The following is a 19,219-nucleotide window of genomic DNA, read 5'->3' on the forward strand; positions in this document are numbered from 1 at the left end:
TTAGGCAGCAAAGAATTACTTGCAATACACGTATGTGCTAATGTTCAGAAAGAATGTCCAAGCCTTCCAGAATAACTAGAGGATCAATGCTTCTGGTGAAGGAAATCAAAGTCCTTACAAACATCTCTAGCAAAGAGGGTTATTGATCATAGAGTCCACCAACATCTGACAAATCTTCAAATCCTAACTAGATTTGCCAGGAAAGTTCACTAAAAGGTTATCTTAACGTCAAAGCAGTTTGTGCCTTAAGCTCTCAAACACATACTCATTTGTGGCAAGATGCTGCAAACATTTGAGATGACAAAAATAATCTGACAGTAATCATAAGTAGGCTGTGCTATATTAGCAGAAGAAAGCTTTATAATAGTATACCTTCTGTATTGTCAGAAGAGATTCTATTGCAACAAAAAGGAAAGCAAGTGTATGTAAGGTTATGCAAGTTAGTATACACACCACAAACGCCATATAAAGCAAAGGGTAAGTCAATGCTCTGTAGATGATTGGATCAGGCTATACAGAGACCCTGGCATGACAAAACCTTTATAAAAAGGACAAAGTTTCTAAGGTTTTCCCAATACAAAAAAGCTAGAAGAATATGAGAGAGAGCACCAGAGAAAAGGACAGCTGCCTGTACAAACTACAGGAAGCACTTCCAACAGAAGTAATATATATGATGGGATCCCTTATTGCAGGAAAGTCAATGATAACCTGGTACCAACATCAACACTGTCCAACAACCCACCATTCCTCCTCACATGATAACTGACACAGCTGGCAAAGTTCTCACTCTATAGGAATGGAAGACCAGGAAAAGATGGAAGAACCCTTCAAAGTCTACTAGTCCACTGCAACTCCATGAAAATCTGGGTAATTAAGGGAATCTTCCCTAACACAAGACAAGTTTTAGCAGATTTAGAATTATTTACATACGTCAAAGATGAGCATTTGTAATAAGCTGGAAGATGTGTAGCAGCTCATGACGGACAATCTACACACCAACTCATGAGAAACAGTGATTACAAATCAAGATGAATAGCACAGAACTTGAAATGGCAACACAACTGTGGATTAGATGTTATTGAGGACACATTATTTTGTACCTGATCAGATGTGCACCACATTAGATGCACTTAGTTCAGCTGCTTAGAATCTCAAGTGTTCTGTGCTGCACAACAAATCCAGAAAACAAACTTTTACTTGAACTTTCTTGCCAAAGTCTTTGACACTGTGAGCCATCCAGGCTCTTGAGTTTCATGAGCAAACATGGTTGGTTTGTGACTTCTATAAAGGTGTCTTAGCCCCACAAGGATAACCACAGTGCTTACAGAGAAGTCTACACAGTGCAGGTATCTGCTCCTGCAAACCAGCTTGCTGAAAATAAACCCATGACTATCTGTGACTTCACCTACTCCAGAAGTGCTTGCACTGCACTGGCACAGTTGAGGTCAGACTATACAAACATGAGTTAGTAGTAGATGCGTTCCCTGAGTTGCAGGTCTACAGGCCATAAAACGGCCAGGAGGTGGTAGAGCTGTCCAGCATGCTGGAGCAACCTGAGACACGGTACCAGCTCCCTCACGTCCTGTTTCAGAGTAAGGGGCACCCTGGAGCAATGAATGCTGAGGTTTTGCACACAACTGTACTGAGAGCACACAGTGCACAGTATGCCAAACACATCTTAAAGGTGCCTGTTAAATGTTCAGCACCTATTGTGCTTAAGGCAAGCTACAACTTGACATGAAGAAACATGGCTTCAGAGCATCTATAATACAAAACACTTGGAGTCTCTCCTGACGGGCACTAAAGATTACAGCGTAGTGAAGACTGGCATGAAGATATCACAGAGTTCTGGACAAGAACCTATTACAGAGCTACAAAAGCACATCACTCCTTTCACTTTTCAACTCATGTCACCCTGGAATAAAGTCAGATTTTACCCAGATACAATGCCTAACATTTTTGGCATTGCTTTAGTTTACTAGAGCACTCCATTTGCCTATCATCTCTCTCCCTATATGCCCACTGTGAACACACAGATCACTAACAATTATGGTCGGTGAAATACTAATTATTGAACAACTGATTTACAATTATTACCAACACAGATGAAAGATACATTCTCAAAAATCATCAAGAATCCTGACTACAGTGCACGGAAGATTTATTTTGTACAGACCAAGTACACAAGGTCACACTATGAAAAACTGCTTTTGTTTTTTCTTACTAAAGAGTCAAAAGACAAAATCAACTCAACTTCATAGTAAAAGCTTTTGCTTACTCTCACTAAGCAAGAATTCAAACTATAGAACTCAACTGTACAGTCTAAAAAGCAAAGAAGTGAATAATTTGTGAAGTATTGATTCATAAGTCTTTTAAGAATATAGTTAAATGAATAATGTCATGCTGGAGTGCCAAAAAGCCACTGTATTATTAGTGATCCCATATGGAAAAAAATCTCACCTGCTCAGTTGCAAAGTTGTGTAAGAAGTGTTCTGGGAAATGCACCATTTTATGGAGCAACAGTTGACAAATGCTTCAACAACAATGTTATTTGAAACTATTTTGACTTTTCTGGAAAGCTATATTCCTTGAAAGTCTGTTAACATTCTTTTCTAGTCAAGCATACAAAGCGAAAACACCAGAGTGCTCTGTCAAACTGCAACCCAATCACCACACAAATCTGTCTTTAGTCTGATGCAGAAAGAACTAAGAAAAACACTATCAAGAGCTAAACCAATTACTTTAATTATTGATCTCAAAGTGACTCAGATTTAGCTCTGCCATTAATTTCAATATACTTACATCAAACAACAATGCAGTTATACCAAAATTGGATTTGTTCTTGACAAAGGAAGACACAGAATAAAATGTCACTAATTTTTTTGATCTGTTATTCTCTATAGATTTTAAAACTCAACTAGTCTTCATTTCTGGCAAACAGTTTGTCTATACCAAGGCATATCGACATTAGTGCTGTTCAAGCACCTGATGAAATGGGAATGGGCAAGCTACTTTGCATTTACCACAGTTTGCACACAAATACTTAATGAGGAGTAATGCATTAAATCCACATTACCTTCCTTCAAAAAGTAAAACTAAGTACATAAAACCCCATAAAAACCATGGTTCTTTAATTTGTCCCCACTGTGAATGCCCTACTCTAGGTATATATCCTTCGGAATTTTAGCAGTGACAAACCCCTTTGCTGATTCCACCTCTTCACCTGGAGCTGTGGAGACTCAATGTTAGACAATTCCACCAACTGACAGCTACCCAGGGCAGCCTCAGCAGACACGCTCCCTTCAAATCCTCCTCTGCAGAAACAGCCTGAGATTTTAGAACTCTCTCTCTGCCGATACAGAAGTTATTCTGCTTAGAGAATATGCCAAACACTATGCATGTCAGTCCAAATACAAACTATCAACGTGGACATGATATTACATGTCATTTACCTGATAGAAATATTTATTAAATAGAACTGATTTTTCAGTTAGTCTGAACACAGAAATAAAAGTATTTTCACACCTATAAGCTTGAATTCAAAAAGCTTTTAAACAAAATCAAGTCTCATTTTGATTTTTGCTAACCATCAAGTGCACAGTCCTGAGTAATGACTAAGCTTAATGACTGGGTATGACTAACACTTATAAATAATTAGTGCCTTCTCTCCCCCTCCCCCATGGAGGAGAGGGAAGGAAAGAAAGCCAAATGATACACTGGAAAAAAGATGAATGAAAGGAAATAAGAGGTTGAAGTTCACGGCACGAACACTTGTCTCTTCATCAAATCCACCTGTAATACTCCTGCAAACATGACTGCACATATGCTTATTAAAAACTAACAGTTCCTCATGCTTTTCTATAAACTTCTGCACAGTTTAGCCACTGTCAGCCTTCCTACTCCACCAGATCTCTTCTTCTGACCGCCTCCACTGATCCCTCAGCAAACACTCTTCTGGTCACCCTCATTGACTCTTTTGCCACTGGTACTACAATTCCTCAGTGCTACTCCTTGGAGTTGGTACTTCTGACTCATGTGAGTACAACTGGTCCCACTCGCCACACCACCACTTATGCTGGATGCACCTGACATTATTATGTTCTGAGAGGAGCACTAAATCTAACCCTCCCTTACAGAAATATTTGATTAATAAACTAAAGGAAGGTGTGAAGACAGCTTACTATAGCCTTGTTGCCCCCTCAAACCATTTAAGACAGACTAGAGCATGGCACCACACCTCATTGCTTAGTTTTTGTTTATACTTTGATATCTAGAGCACACATTTTTCAACTGAATCTACGCTGGTTGTCTGTACAGAGTCTATCCAGCACGTGCTTTGTTCTGTACAAAAGTACTGTGATGGCTTTTAACAGTTCAACCGCTCTCAGAAGCATGTATTAATCAAGTTACAATGGTAAGTTAGATCTGGTTTACTGGAGAGACTTACTTGATTCAATATAAATCTTAGAACAGGCATGCCAGCCACATAAAATAATAGTACATACTGATGCGAGTTTTATGTTACCAGTTGTCTGGATACTGGTTACAATACACTGCTGAAAAAATATTTTAGTAATGCATTTTAAGGAAAAAAGCATCAAAAGTAAAAGATACATGGTGTACATAATTTATGGTTCAAATTTATAAACAGTCCTACACTGACAAGATGTTACTCCATTTTTATCAATATACTTTTCCAAATCCCACAGAAAGAGCTTGGCAACTGAGTCGAACCTTGCACTAAATCCTGTACAAATACACAGTAAAAGGACTGTCCCTGGGTAAAAGGATTTATAACCTATTTATGCACTTCGCTGAGAATCAGCCTTTTATGTTCAAACTGTAACTTTCTGATCACTAGTAATACAAGTACAGGAACTCATCTTTTTAAAATGTTATTTCTAGCCTGACAACAGTTAGAGCCAAAGATTATCTACATTTGTACAATGCCTTAAAACAGCCCTACCAAGGTGCTGAAATCTGCCTATACAGATCTCAGTGCAGAAACAGGACACAGTTGTATCAATTTCTTATAACTATAACCTCTGTCTTGATTATTGATTATCTATACCATTACACAGTAATGATAATCAAGGGGGTTTTTTCATCAAAAATACACTATATTTTAAAAACCCTCAGTTAAAGGCATAAATAAGGCCTCAAGGATAATTACTTTAGTTTATATTAAATATTACATTAAAGACACCTGAAAAAAATTACTCCAAGACAGGAAGCTTTGTGGTAGAAAATTGGCTCTCAGTTCCTCGAGACACCTGTACCTCCAGAAGACAACCAGCAATTCTGGAAGGAAATTACCACAGAATAGAGCTGGGGTAAAAGTTTCCAGATTAAGGTGAGGCAAAACTGTCCTAAAAGGTTTAAGAAAACAAAACAACCAGACATTATTTGCTCCATTCATGTGTCTCAATTGAAAAAAAGAAGCCTCATCTAGTTTGAAATATGAATGATCACACAGTCCTTGCACCTGTTTAATTACAGCCTGGTCTGTGCACAGTTTTTATGCTTCTCAACATTTTATCTGGAAATGGGACTGTTTTGCCACAATAATTTAGTGATACAATCTCCAGTGTGGACACAACCATATCGTTGTAAAAGATGCTTCTTGTATAAGCTGTTTTCCTTCTCTTATGAGGAAGCAGTATGCAAGAGGGCCAATACAGCAAAAACTGTATCCAGACAAGAAAGGTTTTACAACTTTCAAGAAATCTCTATCAGTATAAACAGACTACAGCTTCTTGCATTTAGGCAAGACCTTAATTAGTTTAAAAATCAAATTCAAGTTAATGCATTAACAACTTGTAACAACACAAAAATAAAGCCTGAATATTCCCACAGCCACTCTGTAAAACAACCTGTCAAAGGGATAGAGACGTACTGAGGCTCTGGTCCCAGAGGCGCACCAGGGAAACTTCGGCAATGTTTACAGATCACACAACTATTTGTACACAGGAACATCCCTGTAGCCATGCACAGAAAAAGCCCTTTGTAAGTTGTGAGTACCCCATACACTCTAGAGTTCAGCCTTCCCTCACATACAGCTTCACAGTTCCTAATACAACTAACTGTCTTCTAAGTACAACTAAAAATTCCTTTTTATCATTGGCTTCAGTTGGAAGAAATAATTTTCATAATTATTTTTTTCATGCCACTACTTCTTCAAATCTTCTTTCACAGGAGATAATGTGCCTAGCATAAAAAAAAAACTTAAACTTGCTCACACTGTCTTCCAACTGGTAAAAGCCTTAATATCAAGCAATGGCACCAAAATCAAGGAGCAGATTCACAGATAAATGGAGCTATAAACATTCATAAAGTTTCAACACAGAGAACAATCCTGACAAGAGTACTTATTTTTAGGCAAAAATGTTGCTTTCAAGCATTTCAGACAAAAACTACATATAGTAACAAAAAAATGTTTAACACACTGTGTTCTTAAGTGACTTCTATACCCAGTTCTTACTAAGCAGACTCAAGTATTTGATCACACAGTTCTTATGAAAACAGAAAGCCAGAAAGCAAGCTTTCCACAAGACCCTCTTCTCTTTGCTAACACCCAGTTAGGTTAATATCAGTATTTTCAACTGCGCTCCTGAACTACTTCAGACATTTTTTTTAGGATTCTATTTACTTATAATTTCCCAAAACAGAGAAGACGAACAACAGTAAGGGGTTTCATGCACCAAAACTTTTCATTTGAAGAGAGTTTGTGATATCTAATGATTTGTGTCTTAGTGTCCAAAACTGTTACACTTTCACCTCAGATTGCTAACTATGCTGCAGCATCCCCTGTTAGTGATTCAAGTCCTGGGCAGCATCCAAATTTGTGGTCCCCAAACCAAGACATTATATTTCAGAAGTAACCCACATAGATTTACAGAGATTTAAAACTCATTTAGCTCACCGAACACACAAACACCATGAAACTTCTAGAGTAGCATAGTGCAGAATGTCTCCAAAAAATAAAGACTAAATCACTCGCTTCTGGTCATTGACCAACAACTTTGATCATAAGCCTAGTGATACCCAAAATCCAAGAAAGACCACAATCTGAACTCTATATAGACATATGAAACAAATCCATACATACTCTTCCAAAGGCTGTTGGGAACAACCATACTTTCCATAGCAGAACTGAACAATCCATAGTCAAGCTTAAGAGCTTTCATAGCTTAACGGAATCATAATTATATTCCCATTAGATCCTATCACTTAAAGAGACACTCCTATCAGATGTGCAGAACACCTCATGACACATTTTAACAAAAACAAAAAAATCCTATTGCACAGCACTCTAAGTCTTAAGTTCTTTGGGGCACAAAACTAAGCAAGCAGGATTCCTCAGTTATGAAAGTTGCAAGAACACACACAACTTTCAGTCTGGCAACATATGGCAGATCTGATGTAGCAGATTTCAAATAAAGCAAAATGTTCCTTTTGCTGATGCATGATTTGAACATAAAATCCACCCCTCACACAGCAGAGTTCTGCAGAAGAGATCCACAGTTATCTTTCAGAAAGAGAGATATCACTTGATGCGCCAAGTATAGGGCTCCCAAGCTTTAATCTTGGCAAAGTATCGATTCCCTCATGGCCTTGGGCAAGTCAGAACTTCTCTAACTTGCTCTTTCCCCTAGCTCTAAAGTGGAGTCCATACTACTTTATTTACCAACCACACAGGCATGTTTCAAGGATTAAGTTTTGTAAAATGCATTGAAAGTAAAACATACTATAAGAAGCTCCTATTATCACTGTGTATTACAGACATTATTTTTAAAAAAATAGAGGCATGCCAACACAGTTAACAGGCATAATATTGGCAGCACATGCAACATACAAGGAAACTATAATCGGGATATGTTTGAACTCGCTTGCTAGTCAGTGAGAAATAGAAACAACTACATTCCACTAGTTCGTAGTATTTCTTCTGTTCCTTTCTATATTTTTCAAATTATGGATGTCTGTAGATTTCCTCATCTATTTATACTCCTAGTTACTTTAGGTGCTTCTGGGGTACATGTTTCAAATACAAAGTAACCCAAAGAATGCTGCATTCAGTATGAAAAAGTAACACAAATTGTTTTACAATGAAAAGGCTGTCTGATTCATCTCAGCCTGTCATCTTTCTCCTTTTTCTATCCACTCGCTTTTGCCCAACAGCCTAGCACCCCAACTCCTTACTGAAGTAAACTGAACTACTACCGAGAAGTTATTTTTCAGTGACTCCAGCTCCAAAATGTATGACTAACCCATGCTTTACATTAAGTATGTGTTCAGGTAGTTTCCCCATCCTAAAGCTGCTATAATCAAGGCCTAAGTTAAAATCCATCTTGGATAGCTAACATAAGCTGAAAATCATCAGTTTCTACAAAAGTTAAGCTTCTAGCCTCTATGGCTGTGAACAAAACGTTGGCTGCGCAAACTGATGTACTCCATTCTCCAGGGTCTGCAGAGGTATAGCACCAATGCTCTTCCAGGTACCCTTTGCTTCTAGAAAGCACCAACAGTCAGTTCAAACCAACTGCCGAGGTCATTTGCATTCATTCTGTTCAGAACCCTCCACCATTCCAGTTTTAAAGGAGCCCCATCAGTTCCTCAGCCAGTCTGTAGTCATCACAGAAATGACATAAGACGCCCTCCAGAAAGTAATGAAGAAGTCTAGTCTCATCCTCTATCATCAGCTACTTGCAGATCCAACTGAGTTTTGCAAAAGTAATAAAGAAGTTTTATTATTAGATACAAAGCAAAACTAATCTGTGATAGCAGTTCTACCATAGCCGCACAACTGCATTACTGCTGAGAATAATGCTCATGATCACAGAAGTTCAAAAATTACATAAACTATAAAAACAACCTATCCTATCTGCTATCTTCAAACAGGACTGAGCGTCACAGACTCTTGTTTATTCAGGAAAAAAAAAAAAGTCTTTAGGATCAAGCTAGCAAATTTTCATAAGTACTAACATTCCCTCTGAAGGTAAAAGAGGAGAACAGGGGGAAGAGAAGGTTTCTAGATTTCACTTTCACCTCAGCTAGTAGAGAAAACTGTCCAGACCTACCAGCTCTATACTGTGCTTACTGTATACCTACGGTATTCTCTCTAATTTACTCCTTTCTTTAAGCAGGCACCTTAAAAGCTTATTATGAGATGCTTGTACATAAAAATGAAACAGAAGAGAGTAACAATATAAAGCATCTGCAAGAATAGAAGTTAAATTTTTGAACCCTCAAGTTGACAGTACTGCTAAACTAAGCATAAGCTCATAGATGTTGGTTTTGGAATTTTATTATAGCACTCCTGGAGAAGACAGTATTTTGCAAAGTGATTTTAAAGTACACAAGCTTTGTCATTTTACAAGATGATTCTACCATGTGTCAGCGATGGCCTCTAAACACTTAACAAACTCTTACATTGCAAAAGATTAATCATTGGGCATAATCTCAGATGCACTTTTCTGCAGACTTTTCTGAGCCTCTGTAAGAGCAGAACACTGGCTTAATGTTTTAACACACCAATTTTCCTATTTCTCACCTTATATTGTACACAACATATTTCACATTATTGCTTGAAGTACTTAGAAACAAAGAACTTCATACAATTTATTTTCAGTCACAGTTTCAAAAGATGTTGCATCTTTGAAGCAGTATTGTATAAAGAGAAACTTGTGTTCCTGCCCCCTAGAAAATCATCTGACAGTTTTTTCATGTCTTTGCTAAGAAGCTATAAATGAGGTTATTTTGGGACCTTCATTACCCAGATCTGTCCAACTGGACCACAAAATTCCAAACACAGGCTCCTAAAGAAAAAACAAAGCGCAATAGTGCTCTTCCTCAAAGATGTCACTTGTGGAAACCCATTATTAATGCACAGATACTCTGAATAGTCCAGTTTCCTTGAGAAGCAATATACCAGAATCCAGTAAGGTCACAACAACTATGGCCCATTAGCTCTTCAAACACCTCTAATTTGGTCAGTGGATGTATGTTACACAATTGCCTTGATGCAATACAAAGCATTGTATTAAAAGTAATATATGTTAAAGAGTGTTGATCAAGCTTATTTTCCACATGCTCTTTTTAAGAGAACATCTGAAACCTTTCAAGGTTTCTAATTTTCAAGTCCCAGGTTAATAACACTGATATTTTATATTCTGCTTTCCATACATGCGAAACTGTAACTGTATTTTGGAGAGCTAGAAACAGTAATTCAGAGTAAGAAAATAACTATAAAACATGTGCTACTTATTGGTCAAATCTTCCATAAGGATTTTCTAAGTGTTTGTAAATCTGGGTGTAAAAAGCGACATGTGCAGTATATGAACTCAAGCTATTTCAAGCACTAAGTCTTACAAACTCTTATTAGCACAAACACTAACTTTTAAAAACATAAGCCTGTGAATACAAATTCGATGCATACAATAGATGGACAGCATACAAACACTGCAGGTGCAGCTTCATATTACCAAACTGCCTTTAAAAATCTGGCCTATTATGCTGTAATTTGAAATACAATTTCAAAAGCAGTCATCTATTCTCCTTTCACTATGAATGTATATGTAGTCTGCAAAAGATTAAAGCAGTTGCATGTGGCTAGACTTTCAGAGGTGCTTAGCCCTTGCACCTGTGAGATGTTTGTAAGAGCTCAACATCCATCAGTTCTTATGCGTTCTGTAAGAAACGCTTTATGCAAAATATTTTCAAAGTTGGCTACTTTTGCAAAATATAAAAATGTAAACCAAAGCAATTTACCAAAAAAAAAGTTTCGCTAAAAAAAAATCCTTTCCAATATTAAGTCTGTCTAACCATGCAAGAACCCAATTTCCAATTTCTATGTATTCAGCCATATATGCTTGCTTTTTTTTAAGAGTTATGCTATTCTTTTGAAGTTATAAATATTTTTTAAAGTGTAAAATAGACAAGAAAAGTGCTTAATAAAAAACCCCAAGTGTTTAGAACCTATATTGTTTTACTTTGATCTATGGAGACCTCCAAAGGAGCAATTTACAGTCCAATTATGCTTAAGGACTGGCAACGCTGCTTCTAAGAGTAACACATTTCAGTATGCTATGGCAGTTTGAAAACATCAGCTACCTGGAAAAAAGGTCCCACTGGACTCAACAGTAGTATTTTTCTCACAATCAGGTTTGTAATGCAGTATTAGTGAAAATGTTGGTATACATGGCAACAGACTGTAAACCTGAAAAATCCTTTGATACACAGTGGTAATAAATAAATAAATAAGGCGTTTCCAGCCTATCAATTTACAAGCTTCAAATTAAGCACTGGGATTTCAAGGTCTGAGTTTTACTGCAATTTTTTAAATTAGCAACATGTGCCATTCAAATTACTCATACAGGGAATAATCTTCTGTACAAAAAAAAAAGAAGGAATATTTATGCCAGTTAGAACTTAGATACACATAATGTTTGACAGACTTCATCAAACTACATGGCATCACATACCACAGATAGTATATTACACAAAAAGATGGTGTGTAGTAACACAGTACGGTTTCTGATCTACCTTATGTGACAGGTGCTTTGCTTTAAGGTTGGTCAGGAGTTTCAGTAGGTCTATTTTTACTAAGACCAGCTGAAATAGATGATACGCAACCACCACTGATTTCATTCTGTACTCGTAGCAAAATTTAATTAGTTATTCTTTGTACACTGCCCTGAAAACAGTGAATAGTAACAATACAGCTATTTCTATATATTATTAAAAAGCCAGGAAACTATGTGTAGGTTCACACAAGCATTTTCAGTATAAAATGAAACTGGATACAAGTACAAGCCAGGTTCAAAATAACAGCAAATATATTACCTTAAATCTCCAAATCTATGATATTTAAGGAGGGACAGAACAGTTCTCAGAGAATAAATGCTTCTCATCCTGCTTTTTACTCACCCACTGAGTTAGGACTAAATTCCTTGTCCAGAGATGCTCAGCACTAAGCATGAGACTAGCTACTACAAAAGCTGCAACCCTAGACACAACAGGGTGAGGTAAGGACATAGGAAGACTGCCTTTTGTATCAGAACTCCAGTGACTAAAAAGATGATCATAAGCTTCAAATCTGTGAGGTTTTAAGTCAGACTTTGAAGGTATTTAAAGCAAAAGAAGGTAGTTTTCTTGTGTTGTATCTGCTGCTTCTCTATTCATGAGTGCTCTGTGGTACTGGGGGCATGCAGGGACAGAGAGGGAACCAAACAGCACACAAAGGTTATACGAACTACTGACAAAACCGCCTTAAAAGTCAAAATGCCTTACGTGAAAACAAAGTAGCAACATTTCATTTGATAATATTCTACTGTCACTCTTTGGCAGCTTGCAGCTTCATCTACACTCACATTGTAACAAATATACCATGCAGAATTATTCTCAAATTATTACTGCTGAAAAGACTTTTTGGTCACCTGAAATCATATGCTAAGTAGTGGAATGCTACTATACTACCACTCAAAACCAGAGAATTCTCATTGTTAAATGTAATGCCTTTTCCACAATTCACAACTAAACAGCAAGAAATCTTAATTCAGATTCCTACCTCCCTGCAAGAAATACACTTCCAAGATAAACCCCCTCAGTCCTCTTACTTACCTGGTGGTAACTGAAAATTCTGAATGTTAGTTGGATTCTGAGGTGGCTGAGGCAAACGAGGTGCTAAAACTGTAGGAGTCAAAGTTGCTCTGATTCCACTTGTAGTTGCTGTTGGAGTCCTTGGCAGACTTTGTGCCACAGTATTGGCAGTGCCTTTAGCCATTCCTGTGGGGGTGCCAGGAGCTGCAGGAGGTATCCCACCAGGATTGGGAGCAACATTGGAGAGCCCAGCTTGCATAGTTTGCCCAATAATCATGTTACCCCCTGTAGTACTGGGCTGGCCACCAGTAGCCAGCGTCTGCTGTTGGGATACTGCCTGGACTATAGTTTTAGGAGACTCAGATTTGATGACCTGTGTGGCGGGAGCTGCTGGCACAGTGGAACCAGACTGGCTGTTCACAAGCGATGTCTGGAGGGAAACTCCAGATCCCACAGTGGCTGTAGCAACAGCAGGAAAACTCCCCACACTGATGGTTGAATTGATCACAGTATTGCTCCCATTTTGAGTGGCCGCACCAGCTGCAGCTACTGTGGGTCCTGCTGCATGAATCGGTGGCCTCACAAGTGTTACTGTAGGTGCCCCGGTACCAATGCTTGGTGGTGGCTGCGAGGAGATAACTGTGGGCGAGGAGGAAGATGCAGAGGACACAGCAGTACTAAGGAACGAAGTCTGGATGACAGTGTTGGAAGCTGACGGCAAAACAGCATTGACAGTATTTCCTTTCCCCACAGATCCAGGTCCATTGTTAACGAGAGGGGCTACAGCAGGTGCAGAAGCAGGGTTAGCAGTCACAGGAGTCCCAGAGAAAGCAGCACTTCCTGTATGGTGAGAGTTCATCACCACGTTACTCCCATTCAAAGTTTGCACTGTTGTGGTCCCTATCTTGCCATTCCTGGTGGATAAGGCCGTTGCCATGGTGCTGATAACCACCGATTTGCCCTGACTGAGGGTCCCTGGAGCAGCAGCGACTTCAGATCCTCCTGCTGCTGCAGTGGTGGTGCTGGTGCTCGTTGTGGTAGCTCCATCCAGAGCTGAAGTCTGGGACCTGGTGTTATGATTAATAACACCCCCTTGCACTCCTCCTGCTCCTGCAAAACAACAACAAGGTTAAACAGAGAGAATGAGCAAGAAGAGAAGTCCAGCAAAGACAGAATGTTCTCCCTCATCACCAAGTCTTCTCCATCTCCCAGGCTGCCCGCCTGGAGCCAAGAAAACAGGACAGAGTACAAACTGAAGATGGCTTTGAAGACATTATCTCAAAGCCCCCAGTTTCCCACTGAAGACTGGAAGATTCAATATTAATTGTAACACCTCTGCTTTCAATGCTACGCTAAGACAAAATAGAGAAAACAGATTTGATATGAACCAAGGGAAGGGAGGATGAAGATCATCTTAGACCTCTTCCCCATTCTAGAGCCTGATATCACACTTAGCAACAGGACCGCAACTGCAAGGAGGGAAAAATGGCAATGGAAGACATGTTAATAAGACATATTCCTTATGCCCAGCACATGTTACCCGCTAATCCTTTCATCTCCTACACAGTAAGTCAGATCAGGAGCTCAACAACAGCAAAATATGAAAAAGTGAAAGAAAAACATCAGCCTGGCAAGACAAGGAGTACTGCAAGGCCTGGAGTAGGTTACCAGAAGACCCCTCCACTTTATTACAGAATTTGTTCTTCTGGATCTGAAGGTCCCACAGCCAGAGACAGTTAAAAATAAATAAATAAAAAGCAAAGCTGGTATTGAGAAGGGACAAGATGATGTAGCTTCTTGTCCTGAATAATCCTCATGCTCCTTGATGAGGCCTGGTGTTATCACAAGTACAATCACACACAGTCCAGGTCCTGGCCCTAAGGAGACAGAAATGGGAAAAGAATAGTGACAGACAGATACCGAGATGCATGTTATAAGGGTTAAGGAGAGCCTCCTAGAAGAGCTTCATTAATCATAACAGAAGGTCTGCAATATCTTCTTACACTTCAGCAACAAGAAAGCAAGCAAGCAAAAAAAAAATAAAATGGGGGGAGGGGAGGAATTGCAGAGAGATTCTGGGGAGACATTTTTTTTAATTCCCCTGAAAAGCAGCTTCCCTCCATTCTCACACAGTGAGGCCCTGGTCCCAGCCTTCACACCATCCCCCTGCAACCTTCACAACACGAAGATGGGGAATATTCCCAGCTAGCTACGGGGAGGTGGGGGGGTGGGAGAAGACATTGTACAAGGTGGGGTGTTGTGGCCTGAATTCCCCCCCTTCCTGGGACCTGGTGTTGAGACAACACCCCCTTGAGGGCAGAGGAGGAATGAGAGGTGTTGAATGCCCCCTCCAAGCCCCTAGAACAAGGGAGGGGGTGGGGGCCGAATATCCAGGCAGGCAGATATGGGGGGGAAGCATTTTGAGGGACTTCCTCCCCTTGAAATCCCCCCTCGCTTCCTCCTCTACAGGAAATAGGTGTCATGATTAATAACACCCCCTTGCACTTCAGCAACAGAGAAGGGGGAGGGGAAGGAGCATTTACACAGACAGCTAAGGCGGCATTATCAAGAGGGAATCCCCCCCATAACCTCCACCCCTGGAAAGGGAAGGGGAGCAGTCACAGACGGCACGGGAGGCAAACAGCCATTACCAAGGGGGTGGGCTCTGCCTCCCTCAGCCCTCGAGATTAAGAGAAGCCCTTTTACACTCCAGCAACAAGGGCAGGAAAAGAAGAGGGGACCGGCAGAGTCACGGACGGGCACTGCCGGCTTATTCTGCGGGGAGGCTGCCCCCACACAAGATAAAACACCCTCTAGTAAGCAGAAGCGAGGAGGGAAAATAAAGGGGAGGGAGCAGAAGCGCGGATACACACCGAGGGGGCATGATGAGGGGAGGCTCTCCCCCATATGATCGATATCACCCTTTGCACTCCCGCTCCTGCCACAACGAGAAGGAGGAGAGAGGGAAAAGGGGGGAAAGCAGTGAGGGAAGGAGGCAGCCGGAGCTGGGGAGTGGGGGGAGGGGAGGGCCCCTCTCCCTCAGAGCCCCCCACCCCTGCCCATGTTACCTGCTTTTGTGATCTCTGGGGCACTCAGTCCCATCTTGCTGCTGCTGCTGCTCTCTGTTTGGGCATTAGCATTGCCTCCTACTACTACTCCTCCAGGGCTAGGGCTAGGGCTGCTGCTGCTACTGCTGCTGCTCACAACATGGTTCCCCAGCAGCCCCCCAGCGGCCCTCAGGGGCTCCTGCGCCTTGTGGTGCTGGTGGTGGTGGCCGGAGGCCGCCAGCTGGGACTCCAGGGAGCCCACCAGGTCGCTCACCACCTTCTCATCCACCTCCGTGTTCAGGAAAACCTCATCCAGCAGATCCGAGCCCGCCGCCATCTTTTTTTTGGAGGGTTCCTGTGAGCTGCTCCCTCCTCCCCCCCCTCCCCTTCCACTCCTCCCTCCCTCCCCCCACCCCACACACACACACTCGGCCCCCCCCGACTGCGCAGGCGCGCACGCCCAGCCTCACATCACCGGCCGGAGAGGGATTCCGCCCGCCGCTGATTGGCCGCCGGCCGCCTATAAAAGGCCGGGCAAATGGCTGCAAGCGCTTAGTTGGGAGTCGGGCGGCGGCGGCCGGGGGCGGGCGAGGGGCGGGCGGGGTGGCGGCGGCGGCGGGCCGCGGGGAAGGCCGCGCTGGCGGAGCGGCGGGGGCGGCTCTTTGTCTGCCTCGGCCCAAAATGGCTGCATGTCTCCCGGCTGCTCCCTGCGCCCGGGTCTCCCTGGGCCGGCGCGAGTCTGAAGGGCGCCCCGCACCTGTGCCAGCTGCGCGGAACTGATCCGCGGGCGGGCGGGCCCCGCGCCCAGCCCCGGGCGAGGAGGAGCCCGCCGGCCCCCCGCGCCTCCCTCCGTCGCTGGTTAGAAGAGGCGGGCTGCCCCCGGAGAGCTGCCCGCCCAGGCGGCCGCGGGCCTGGCAGCCCCTCGGTGCGGACACGGCGCTGCCAGGCGCGGGCTCCGCAGGCTTCCCGCGGCGGCCTGGGCAGCCTGACTCAGCACGCCGGGCCGCGGCGGGGCCCCGCGGTGGAAGGGCTGGGGCGAGCGCCGGGAAGGCGCGCCCGGGCAAGGAGCGCGTTAGGAAGGGAGAAAGGAGAGGGGAGGGGAGGAAAAAAAAAAAAGAGGGAGATCCCAGTTTTAAACGGTCCACTCGCGGCCCGGCCGCGCCGGGGACGATCCCCGCGTTGTGTGTGTCAGCGTGCGTTACACCCCCGCTGCCGCTTAACCCTTGGGGGGGAAGAGCCGCGCTGCTGCGAAACGGCGACTTCGGCGGCAGCCGGTGGACCTTGCGCCTGGCCGGGGGCCGCTGCCAGCCGCAGCCCGGGCCCCGGAGCGCCGGGCGTGGGCTCGGAGCCGCGGCCGTGGCGGGAGCGGCGCGGCGGGGCCGAGCCGGGCGCCGGCTGCAGGTGGACATCATGTCTTGCTGAGCAGCGCTGGCCTTACAGTAGGGAGCTGCACTTTGACCTTATTGTGCAAGCGTCATAAAGGAAGTAAATAAAGTAAAAATACAACCTGCCTCTTAATAAATGCGCTCTTTTGACAGGCACTGTTTCCCCAGAAAGCTGGACTGTTGGAACAATTATTAACTGAAAGATAAATCTTAGCATGTAAGTTTTAAGGGGTATCAAGCTTAAAATAGCACCTCTTATTTCAGTATTATAAAATAAGCTTTGTTCTTACGTATTGGGAATGGGTGGAATTAGAGGCTGGAACTGTGTTGCAGTGGGATCGACTCAGCACCTGCTAATGCCCTGGTTGATGATGCCCAGAATTAACTGGCCTGATGGTGGCTGAAGGCTGCAAAGGTGGAGACCTGGAGGAGTAAGAGCTGTGAGCTATCTGTGAGGAGGGATTGCTTTAAATAGGTCAGGGATAGAGTATTCTCTACTGAGGGTTGCCCAAGCATGAGTGTTAGTGCTTCCTGTGTTACGTATTTGTGGTGATCGCTTACTACTGTACCATGAATTAAATCGCCCCACTCACTAGTTGACCCCATGAGCGATGGGAACAGTGCTGACATACCCTGCCTTACCCTGTCCCCAAATATGCAAACGTGTCTACAAGGGAGAAGCTGTTTGCTAAAAACTCCCAGGGGAAACATAAAAACTGATAGGGATTTGTTCTTAACATATAGTCCTCAAATAATAGGGTGAGTAAATGTCTTTAAATCAAAAAATCTTAGAAATTCACAGTTTATTGTAAGTGATATTACTGGTATAGTTTCTCATATCTTCCTCTAACCTCCTGTAGACTTCAGCTGCTGAGTAAAAATTGCAAAGCCTAGACTTTCCTAAGGCTCCTGATCGCTTCACCAGGTGGCATCGCTAGAAGGGACTGCCTAGCTCCTCTGAGGAGTTTAATATTAATCTTTTATTCTCAAATGCTTCATACTCTGCAGCTTTTATCAGTCATCATTCAAAACTCAAGGGAGAGAAAGAAAATGCCCTACTCTTTTAACTTCCATTCAATTGATTTTTGCCAAGTTACAGTGCTGCAAAGTAGCTGCGATTTTACAGACATCATTGCAGGACATGTTGCCTGTTTCTGACAAGGCAGGAATGCTGCTTCAAGCAGGGTTGTCTCAACGAGCTCGCTGCTGCCACAGTTGAGCACATTGCCAGTTTTAGCTATGGTGTTCTATAAGCAACATACCAAAGAACTATCTAGACTAGAAGTCTGGTCTCATTCCCTAAACAATGGAAGAGTAAATCTACATCAGCTGCTCAAATGATTTACAAAGGGTAAAAAAGTTAGATTTACACAGCCTGAAGGTACAGAGTGGCTGTAAGTCTTTCCTCCATGGCATCCAACCAGGAGTACAGCCCGAGGAGTGATGGAGGGAAGAGGGAGTGACAGATGAAGTTAACAAGTGGCAGCAGTAGCCAGCATGAAGGGTCAGAGCAGCCCATGTTCTTCTGCTGCTAGCGTTCTAGGACAGCTTGAATGTGGTTTACAGTTGCATACAAAACTAGAAATAAAAACCTAGAAATCTTCATGTCCTTGTTCTAACACTCTCTTTAGTGTACCATATGGCATATCTACCATATTAGGTAAACAACTTTACAAAATTACAAGAGCAATGGAGATTCATTACAACGTGTGCATTATAAGTGTGTAGGATTCATGACTGAATAATTTATCTTTTCATACTCTCTGCCTCTTGTTTGACATTGGAAGTAACTTTCCAGACTGGATTCTCCAGGACTGGGATTCCAGCTCCTCTGTCCTGTACTGCTCACCTTCAATGGTATAAAAGAGCAACTTGCTTAAGAATCTCATAATGGATTACTGGTAATTATTGGTGTTGGTGTAGAAATAGTCAGACTTAATATAGAGTGAATGTTAAGTATTTCACCCATCAGCAATTACATCAAAAGATCTTGAACATTACAAGCACGTATGGATTCTCTCTAGCGTTGAAGCCTAGAAGCTAGCAGGAGCTATACGGGAAAAATGGAGGTCTGACAGTTCCTTTAATCTCCTTTTAGTATATTATTACTTAAAATACTTATTTTTATTCCCCTTAGAACTAGCCTATGTAGATCATGGCACAGAGACTGTGTCTCAAGATACAAGTGGT

The 19,219-nt window shown here is 42.4% G+C and overlaps 1 protein-coding gene across 1 annotated transcript in view; it reads right to left on the reverse strand.

Annotated features, from left to right (window-relative positions):
• Window positions 1-15,996, reverse strand: part of TAF4 (TATA-box binding protein associated factor 4) — a 39,001-nt gene extending 23,005 nt beyond the window's left edge. Inside the window, exons 1-2 of the mRNA XM_033010463.2 lie at window positions 15,666-15,996; window positions 12,619-13,707 (exon numbers count right to left, since the gene is read on the reverse strand). Coding sequence (XP_032866354.1) covers window positions 12,619-13,707; window positions 15,666-15,981 — 1,405 coding nt within the window. The 5' untranslated portion in view covers window positions 15,982-15,996. The remainder of the gene's footprint in view (window positions 1-12,618; window positions 13,708-15,665) is intronic.
• Between the last annotated feature and the right edge of the window lie 3,223 nt (window positions 15,997-19,219).

Source organism: Tyto alba, unplaced genomic scaffold (genome assembly GCF_018691265.1).
Source record: "Tyto alba isolate M040663 unplaced genomic scaffold, T.alba_DEE_v4.0 Super-Scaffold_33, whole genome shotgun sequence".
In the NCBI taxonomy this organism is placed as follows: Eukaryota; Metazoa; Chordata; class Aves; order Strigiformes; family Tytonidae; genus Tyto; species Tyto alba.